The following is a 10,129-nucleotide window of genomic DNA, read 5'->3' on the forward strand; positions in this document are numbered from 1 at the left end:
TATTTCCACTTTATGATAACAATGACCTCAGATGCACTTAGAATAATGATCTGGTTTGGTGGTTTTCGGTAAAAGAAAATAAAACTAATATCGTAAATTGTAACCTAACATAAAAATAGAGGGCAAATCAAATTAAGAATAGCTTCTTTTATGTCTGACAAAGCAGCCTGTCACTTTAAATGCCCGACGCGTTATCGATTAGTTGTCGTAGCTTCTCACAGCCATCACAGACAATACAAACACTTCAGGGGAACAAAAATAACATAAACTGAACAGCAAATACATCTCGACTTTTGCATATATCGACAGCCCTGCTGAAAAACGAATAATTGTCGGTCACACCGGCTAAGCCACGCAAAAGGGTGGAGACTAATGTTATACGAAACAGACACAATGTCATCGCAACGCCTTTCAAACCACAAGAGCTTAATATTTTGCACTTAACCCCTATAACTAAACATCAGTTCTGCCTCAAATCACACAAAACCACTGCTGTATGTCATTTTAAACTGTTTCCAAAGCAAAGCCGAGCTGACAAGGCGTGTAGCTGTGAAATATGTAAAGTTTACAACCGTTTGCTTCATGTTTATGTAATAGACTTCAAAAACAGTAAAGAGAAAATGCATATGTCTGCATTATAAGCTGATTGGGGGCAATTATATACATATATACATATTAATTCATACCATTGCGTTTCACTTCACTGCTTATCCTAAGCTATTTAAACTAAATAAAAAAAACTGTTGAACTGTCACCACTGTGAAAGAGAAGCACATCATGCACGTGATACTGGTAACAGCAGTAACACAGCATACTGTAACATTTAACAGCCACCAGTGCACATAATGAATGATTTAAAAGACTGTTTTCTGACCTGTTGCGTCCTGTCTGAAGGATTCACCATCACCGCCTGCCGAAAACTGTTATCCACATAGGACGCCATGGTTTTCAAACCCGTCGCGAACAACAGTTAAGTCAAATAATCCAAAGAGAGTCTCTCAAGTGGCTTTTTATAACGTTAGTGGTACAAAAACGTTTTCAGGTCGCAGCAACTGCAGAGGAGAGCCTGTCCCCAGGCCACAACCTAAGCCAGGAGCTCTCTTACTGTCCCTCGTCCCAATCCTACAAAACCAGACAGTCTGCTCTTCCTATTCCAGCCACTGAAGCGTCAAATGTTGGGACTTGTTAATTCGATTCTGTGTTAACGAAAGGTTTTGCAGGCAAGCGGAGCGTCTATGATTTACGCAGACGACTGCATTTTTCAGCATTCCGTTTTTGTCCCTTGTTCGCTATTCCATCTTCTTCAGTTCTCAAATTCAAAACAATGTGCAATCCATGCGTTAGGTGAGTGTCCATTTTAAGCCATTTGCAAAGCAGCGGAGGGTCAAAGGAAGCATTTATAAACAGTGTTTTAGCGTGTAAACGCGACGGATGGTCTGCGTCTGGGCTCGCTGTTGTAAGCCACCACCATGGTGACCGACCGCCTCAAGAGGTTTCATGGGCGAGTCCATTCAGCACAATAACGCGCCCACAGAACAAGTCACCCACAACACATAGTGCTTTGTCTCCATCCACTGGCTGAAGATGGTATTGCAGGATTCCTGTTTTTCTAAAATGCTAAAACCCTATACCCCGATCTCTGAACACAATTATCGCTAGCTTAAACCAATTTGTCGAACAAGGCACTATTTCTGCTAAACCTTAAACACGTTCAGGCAGTTTGCAAATTTAAGGAACTTTTTTTTTGCACATTTTCATTCACTTAAGGACTTACACTGTGATGAATTTGTGCTGCAAACTACTAAACACAAGCGGCAAAGGTTAAACACAAAACAGTTGTCAACAGGTTTAGAGAGTGTTATCAAGGCTGTTCATGTGGCTCAGTGGTAGAGCATTGCGTTAGCAGCGCAAAAGGTTGTGGGTTCAAATAAATCTAAATCTAAATGCATAGCTTGAATGCACTGTAAGTTGGATAAAAGCCTCAGCTAAATGCATAAATGTAAATGGATCTATCAGACCAGAGTTTATCTCTTTCTCTCTATCTCTGTATAGCAAAAAAGACAACATTACTTGTGATGTGGACAGAGTCCTCAGGCCGGACTCAAGCACAAAGACATGATGGTGAGACAGAATGAATCTCTCATTGACCCTGATTTTACAATTGCACAGCTTACAGTATTTGAGTGTAGGCTACTGTAACATGTATCCATATAGCGTTTTATTTGACATTTTTGGCTTTTGCAGTTGGACTGCAGTATTTTTGCAGTATGCTAAATATATTTAATTTTAAGCACAATACTACTACAGTGTGCCTGTATACAATATATTTACCTTACTCAGCTGCAGTTATTATACTTTTTAACAAAATGGCCAAATAGTTTACTCAATACAATATATGTTTTTCTGTAATGTTCTGTGTTCTCCATTTTTCCTCTGTAGTGACTAATGAATGCTCTGTAGTGTTTATTATAGTAACTCACGTGTGTATGATCTGAGAGCCCTGTCTGATTTTCAGTACAGGTGAAATTGTTTTGCAGTGATTGTTTAATTTTGATGGAAGAGTCAGGGGTTTTGTGAATTTAGTTTGAGTATTTGGATTTGTGATAAAGGTTTCGAGAAAATGAGTGATGGTTGCAAGATATGTTTTTTAGCACTTCTTAAAAACTGTAACACATTTCCTGTCATCTGGCAAATCTCTGGACTGTTGGCGACTCTAAAATAAACGAACATTTATTTTGAGACTCAATTAAAGCCATATTTTTATATTAACAAAAGCAATTTAAAGACATTGTTTGAATTTATTTATAAGTTTTTATAATACATTTATTTCATTATTAAGTTTATGGGACCAAAAATTATTTTAGGTTGCCAATGAAACAATATTATAGATCAGTGGCTGCTTTATTTTTCTGTAGGCTATTTATTTATTATAAATTTTACTTAAATTAATAAAAAAAAAAAATTATGTCAAGAAGAAAACTATAAATCAGGTGATTTGTTTTAATTTTATAAGACATGTACTAAATAAAATCTGTGTTGACTGGATTAATAAATAAACTGTTACATCCCGACTAAACACTTGTTCCGTGGAGACCAAACATGGCAACGACGCGTGAGCGACCTCCCGGCCACGGCTTGTTTTTCAGTGCTGAGATCCGCTTATTGATATTTCAAAGATCTGGCAACAGTTTTTAGACCAAGGTAGCCTAAAGAAAGTGAAGATGATGAAGAAGTTTCAACAGGACACTACACCTTCTCAAGCAGAAACTCAGAGTTCATCTGGACAGAGAATACTGTTTACAGGTAACGTATTTCAGGAACGACTCTGAATCTATTTTAGTGGGAAACTATACCCAGACAGCAACAGTGTTGGCCCAGATTCGGCCCACATCTGGCCCGCATGAAATCCATGTGGGCCAGATGTGGGCCAGACCTGGGCCGAAACTGCTTGCTGTCTGGGATATTTAATCATTAGTAAGTTTATGAATGTGAGTAGTGATCCTTTGTTGATACCATGAAGGTCCAGACGGCATTGGAGATTTCCTCCCCAGGTTGGACTCTTTCCCCCACAGCATTGGGGTCGGCCCGTTATCTCCAGATGCCACGAGTGATCTCAGCTACCTCTTCCGGCCTCCACCTCACACAAGCCCGCCGTTACCGAGACACTGCTTCGTCGGAGATGTGGGCTGGGGTCTGCAGTACTCCACCACACTCAACAGACGATCAGCAAACAATATGAGGTTATTATTGTATAGGCTACATATGTGCTTACAATTTATTTAGGCTAAAAAAATTGTAAAAATCCATTCAATCTCTCTCTCTCTCTCTCTCTTTCTCTCTATGGTCAAAAAGGATGAATATGTTCACAAGCATTCTGTTTGTAGCCAAGACGATATGTGTATACAGAAAAAGACTGAGAAATATTGGTGTAAAAAATGAAAAATCAACTAACCCCAATTGTCTTTATTATATTTGCAGACACAAATATAACTAAACACTACCTTTCAATGTTTTGGGATCAGTAAGATGTATCTCATGTTCCAAATATTCGTTGAGCAGCAAATCAGCATATTAGGATGATTTCTAAAGGATCATGTGACACTGTAGACCGCAGTGAAACTGCAGAAAATTCAGCTTTGCCATCACAGGATAATAGAAAACAGTTATGTTTTAACAAATCTGCAAAGATGTGTCTGAATTATGATCCCGCTGGCCTCTTTTGTATCAGCTTGACAGATTTCAATCAGCTGTGCTGGACAAAGTGACTCACAGCCCATGGTGAGATCCAGTAACCAGGGAGGGAAGGGTTAGATTACCTGCAGCTCCCCTATTACTGTAGATGGTGATGGGTTTCACTGGCAGGAAGTGTGTAGAGATGGAGAGGAAGCTTTTCTTCTCTAGTAATCAATAGTTCAATGCTTGCACACAGGCAGAATCAGTCTCAACTGACCTGCGGGACGCTTGCTTGGAACCACAGCACACATGATGCCTACAGCGAGGATGACAACAAACTGTTCCCGCTGAACCAGGTGAGATATAAGCTAATTATACGCACTCAGCCTCACTGCTGGGTTGCCGGTTGTTAAATTAAGAATAAACTGGAATTCAGTGTCTGAATATTGTCTCAACATTTTCTCTCTTTTTTTCTTCTCCATATCTGAAGCAAAGACAGTCAGTGCATACCAAGAAAGCACAACCAGATGATCAGCTCTGAAATATGATGTGAGGCTTAATATGACCTGATTCCTGAATGCTGGTTTGTGTTTATTAAACAATTTATTATACCAATTTAACAACTCTTTGTTAAACCACATTAAATGTGTCTTTATTTGCTGCACTGTTCGTTTCTTGGTTCATTTGCCTCCATGTTATCAATGAAAAAAAAAAACGTATTTTAATACATTAAATCATTATATTTGTGGGTAGTACTAAAAGATTTATCCCCAATTGAATGCAAACATTAGGAAAAAAGTAAAGAAACAAACTTGCTTTCTTTATTCACTTTGCTGTTTACCTCATATCGGTTGTTTAAATTGTCAGGAGCTTGTAAAGTCTCAATAATATAAAGATCAAATCCTCTTAACAAGGGTCACTATATATATCCGGACAGTTAATATGAACTAGAAAGCAATAATCCTGCAGCTAAAAGAGGTTTATATATGACCCTGTGTCTTTATCAGTGGTCAATCCCAGTTAATAATAGTCCACAGCACACTCTGAGACAAACAGATATGACCTTGTTCAGCTCCCATTCTCACTTTTTCATTAAAGTTTGAAACTTTTTGAGAGTCTTCTTTGTGGAAAATCCAGCCTGGGTTTGTACAAATTATTAGCCAAATGCGTCTTGTTTAATGTAAATAGAAGAAAGACCATTGATTGTTCAGTAATTGAATAAAAAATATAATTGAAATAAAATGTTCTATTAAATCAAACAGTGCAGGTTGGGTTCAAATAATTTATAATCAGAGGTATTTATTTGACAGCAGCCATGTTTTAGCTTGGGGTTATACAACAGCAAAATAAATAAAATAAAATAAATCTTGACAAAGTATATATAATCTAATTAAAAATGTAAGTTATAGGATATCCGTGAGACTAAAGTGAAGTTGACATATAACGCAGAGATGAAATATGAAAAAAAAAAAAAAAAAAAAAAAACGTACCTAATTTTTAAAAATGTTTTCAGAAATATCTGATTATAAACAGTAGTAAAAAACAAAATGTGTTCTAGACTCCAGAGCAGTAGAGGGCGCAACACGCTCACTTATGCTTCAGTCCCAATTCCATTTACCCGTCCAGGCGAACTAGCCCTTTTCCCTATCAAAATCAAAGAAAATGTTCAATCCAACTCCTGTAGCCAAGCCTTTCTTTGACGTAGAAAGAGATCAGGATCTTTAGTTTTATTTTGAATGAAGCTGAATGACTCTATGCTTGTGTGTTGGTTCTGCACACATGCCTCTATTTGCTCAGAGGAAAGACAGGAAGAAATAGATGAACTGAACTCAACCATGGAGACAACAGATTAGAAAAGTAGTGTGAATTCTCCTGTGCTGGCATTGCGCAGTGTTAGTCAGTGCTTGCTGTCATATTTATGCGTCACTGTCTCATTCATAAGATATGGGCTAAAATATTAATGTCACATTAATCAAAGTTAAAATCGTTTTCATTAGTTTATTATAGTTGAGTGTACTTTTTTTTGAACATGAGAAAGTAAATTTTTTTCTTAATTTCCCCCCATTTCTCTAACCAGAATATTTCATAAATATCCCAGCATATATAGGTTATATATATATATATATATATATATATATATATATATATATATATATATATATATATATATATATATATACTTTTATTTTTGTCAGCAGTAGAATTATTAAATAACAACAAAAATACAAACTACCTGTACAAAAAGGCAATAAATAAGACAAAAGATTACAGCTCTGCACATTTCTACTCTTATAGTAACTCCTTTGCTAATTAAATTTTAAGTTTTTATTATTGAGTATGTAAAGCAAACTCAGTATGGTCAGATTGGCAAGATTTGATTACATGCATGTAAAATGTTCATAAAGGGTCATAGGTCATTGTACAAATACAACATCAGTAAAAATATATAATATCTACAGCATATAACCAGGATCATTGAAGTAATCTGATCATTCATTTCTGCTGTTTTTATCTCTTTTCAGTCAGCCGTATTGTGTTTGAGCTTTTTGCTGATGTGGTCCCTAAAACGGCAGAGAATTTCCATGCTCTTTGTGCCAGTATATTAAATACTATATAATCTACTGAATATGCATTCCATATGCATTATAATTTATAAAAGTAAAATGAAGCAGCTTTGTTTTTATTTATTAATTTCTTTAGACCCAAATATTAAGACATTTAAAACTACAACAAGTTGCACCTGACATACAACAGGAAGTCCACTTTTTATAAAACAACCATATTCAGTGATCAATAATATATACATCTAGTGGTCCCAAATATATTTATGCATTTCTTTTTTTACCCCTCAGTTATCAAGAAATTTATGGTCATGGGTGGAGATTTTTCGAATCAGGACGGAACGGGAGGAGAGAGCATCTACAGGGACAAGTCTGAAGATGAAAACTTTTACCTTATGGTACTACAGAGCTGTTTTGCTGTAAAGGATAGTTCGCCCTAAAATAAGAAGAGTCATCGTTTACGCCCCCCTCATGTTGTTTCATGTATTTCGGAAATCTTGATAAGTTTCTAGTCAGACCAACCTCCCCAACAGATGCCAAATCTTGTTTGATGTACATATTTACCGACAGAATTGTAATTTTTCTCTTAATTTTTCTTTTAATTAATCAAAGCCGTCTATCTGTGTAATTGCTCAGAAATTGCTAGGAGATTAAATAAAGCAAACACTGCACTTGATCTATCTCCCTGAGGCGTTCACTAATTTCCTGGTGTCTGCTCTGAGGAACAAATAAGAAATAGATAAACCTTCTGTTTTTCTTGTCAGATGAAGTGGTGCTTTATTAATCTGGTTGTCTTTTGCCCCCACTAGCATGACAGAGAAGGGCTGCTCAGCATGGCGAATCCCGGCACCGACACGAATGGCTCACAGTTCTTTATAACCACGTTTCCCACACCACACCTGGACAGCAAACATGTTGTCTTTGGCCAGGTGCTGAAGGGAATGCGGGTGGTGAAGATGCTGGAGGAGATAGAAACAAAGGACGACAATCCAGTCAAGGTGACAACTTCTACTCCATGGCATTGCAACATCTGCATTCATGCTTCGAAATATATAGCGACAGAGATGTTAACCAGTCCTGAAGGACAGCTGTTTCAATGATCTTTCTTTTACAGGCATTTAGTCACCCTAATCAAGATTTAATAGTCATGAAATGTAGTCTGTCACATGTTCTGCACAGGTGAACCAGCGTGATTTAGAGTGATAAGTGTTTTGAAAGAAGACATTATGTGTGACCATTTCTCTCTGCAATTGGGAAATAGAAGGAGTATTTTCCTTATTCCACTGAGCAACTGAATATTTAGATTGATTGTAATGATTGTCATATCTGTCTCTCTCTCAGCCCTGCATCATTGCTGAATGTGGAGAACATAAAGAAGGGGATGACTGGAGCATTGCACTGAATGACGGCTCGGGAGACACATACCCAGACTTCCCCGAGGACTCTGACATGGACTTTAAAGATGTCATTATATTTCTGTATTTTCACTTGCATATATCCTAGATATCACCTGTTCCATAAAATGCAAAAAAAAAAAAAAAAAATTGGACGTTTTCTTTTTAGGCAAATAAAGTCTTGTCTGTAGCAGAGGACGTGAAAAACATCAGGAATAACTTCTTCAAGGCTCAGAACAGAGAGTCGGCCGTCAAGAAATATTCAAAAGCTCTCAAGTAAACACTTGTCAAGTCTGCCATTAAGCCCCATTTTTACATTACGCTTGCACCGTGACATTAAAGAGACAGCTTTTCACACTTGATTTCAATTTGTCAGACCTTTTTAAACATGCTGTTAGAGCTGAGTTTTCTTCGTAAGTACCCGTTTGATATGCAAGATTTCTAACTGTGTAATCCAAAGTGAGGGTTGCTGTACCACACTGTGACTACGGCACGTCCGTGTGCATCATTGTAACGCAGCAGTGTCACTGAAGGCTATTTTGGTCCACAGGTATCTAGAGATTTGTGGCAACACCTTAGATGATGATAGCGCCCAAAAGAAGCTGGAGCTCACAGCCCTGAGCTGCATTCTCAACACGGCCGCCTGCAAACTCAAACTGAAACTCTGGCATGACTCTATCGAGAGCTGTGATGAGGTAACATTCGACCTTTTGACATTGAGCTGACTGAACCGTGTCCACTTGCATCGGTGTTAGAGGATATAGGAAGCAAAGGGCCTTGAGTTGTTTTATAGTGACATATCTTAGATATTCAACACTCTTGAAATAACCTGGTCACAGTTGCTACAATTTTTGGATCACCAGATGCACTCTCTATCTATTTAGGGAACAGCTAAAATGGATTCAGATTTCTTGAAACGACCTGAAGTGCATTTTCTTCTGGTTTGTTGGGTGATTGTGATGTAATTTATTATAGCATGTTGTTCAGGAGAGCTCAGGTTCAGGTTCAGCATTCTGCACGACTTTTTTCTTTCCATGTAGGTAGTATCGGATTGGAGCTTTCAGGCTTCAAAAAAGGATGGATTACGAATAATCATAATCTTTGAGAGTTTCGTTTATAACCAGTTAACAAAACTTCTTATTCAGGAAAACCCCTTAAGTCATTAGTAAACTACATACTCTCTAGGTCACATTTTAGGGACTTTGTTTTTATCAGAGAGAATAATTTAAATGACTGAATTTAGCACAAAGACGAAGAAGAAAATATTAAATTGCTTCAATTTACATGACAGTTTATCTTTTGGGCATTGACTTTAGAGCACGCATCTTTTCTGTTTGTAACCTGCAGGTTGATCTGAAGAAAGCACAGATGACAAAGGTTAACCAGCTCTTTACAAATCCTAAATTGGATTGAAAAAAACCTTATGATTTTTAAAGGTTTTTTTTTTTTTTTTTTTTTTTTTTTACACGTTCCTTTCCCTGGTTTCAGCAATTTGGAAACTAAATGCTGAAAGTGAAACAGCAAGTGAAGGAAGAGAAAGGGAAAGAAAAGGAAGATCTGAAACTGCAGTGACCTCACTCCACACCGACCTACAGTATCTGCATACGTACTTTGCACTTGTGTCTTACTGTCTAAATCTAAAGCTGGGTAAAAAGGCTTTTGCAGTCTCTAATTTAGGATAAATATGTAATGTGCAGTTTGGAAAGAAAGTCATATCGTCTGGAAACAAATAGGAAACAATTTGTCTGTCAGTGAAGGGACAGCGTTTCATTGCATTTTAGTGAGCTGATCTAAAGAGGTCTTGTATTGATTACTGTTCAAGAATGAATAGGCTGACTTTTTTCTTTTTGGTTCCTGTGAACTGCTGATCATTCTATCAATCGGTGATGAAAAAAAGCAAAACCTTTTTGTGAAACAAGAATCGGTCATGTCATTCATGTGAAATAAAAGAATGGATTTAAGGACTTTTGAATTTGTAGTTCTAAAAAACATAACAACAGA

General features: G+C 37.2%; 3 protein-coding genes across 11 annotated transcripts in view; 2 read left to right on the forward strand and 1 right to left on the reverse strand.

Annotated features, from left to right (window-relative positions):
• LOC128027564 (rap guanine nucleotide exchange factor 2) overlaps positions 1-1,506 on the reverse strand; it is a 101,734-nt gene extending 100,228 nt beyond the window's left edge. For 8 of the 9 annotated variants that reach the window (XM_052615293.1, XM_052615291.1, XM_052615289.1 and 5 more), the window contains exon 1: positions 875-1,505. In XM_052615293.1, the coding sequence (XP_052471253.1) occupies positions 875-943 (69 nt within the window). In that variant the 5' untranslated portion in view covers positions 944-1,505. Of the gene's footprint in view, positions 1-874 lie in introns of all 9 variants that reach the window. The other variant, XM_052615288.1, reaches the window with a different exon arrangement.
• A 1,614-nt stretch (positions 1,507-3,120) lies between these two features.
• LOC128027060 (uncharacterized protein C4orf45) lies at positions 3,121-4,866 on the forward strand. Its single transcript, XM_052614380.1, has 4 exons — positions 3,121-3,303; positions 3,521-3,740; positions 4,430-4,529; positions 4,664-4,866. Exons 1-4 carry the CDS (start codon positions 3,222-3,224, stop codon positions 4,712-4,714), a joined length of 453 nt encoding a protein of 150 aa, XP_052470340.1. The 5' UTR covers positions 3,121-3,221; the 3' UTR covers positions 4,715-4,866.
• A 1,007-nt stretch (positions 4,867-5,873) lies between these two features.
• Positions 5,874-8,748, forward strand: LOC128027141 (peptidyl-prolyl cis-trans isomerase D-like). Its single transcript, XM_052614443.1, has 4 exons — positions 5,874-6,030; positions 7,026-7,132; positions 7,544-7,732; positions 8,076-8,748. The coding sequence occupies exons 2-4, from the start codon at positions 7,040-7,042 to the stop codon at positions 8,235-8,237; spliced, it is 444 nt and encodes a 147-aa protein (XP_052470403.1). The 5' UTR covers positions 5,874-6,030; positions 7,026-7,039; the 3' UTR covers positions 8,238-8,748.
• Positions 8,749-10,129: the final 1,381 nt, after the last annotated feature.

This window comes from Carassius gibelio, chromosome A14 (assembly GCF_023724105.1).
Source record: "Carassius gibelio isolate Cgi1373 ecotype wild population from Czech Republic chromosome A14, carGib1.2-hapl.c, whole genome shotgun sequence".
NCBI lineage: Eukaryota > Metazoa > Chordata > Actinopteri > Cypriniformes > Cyprinidae > Carassius > Carassius gibelio.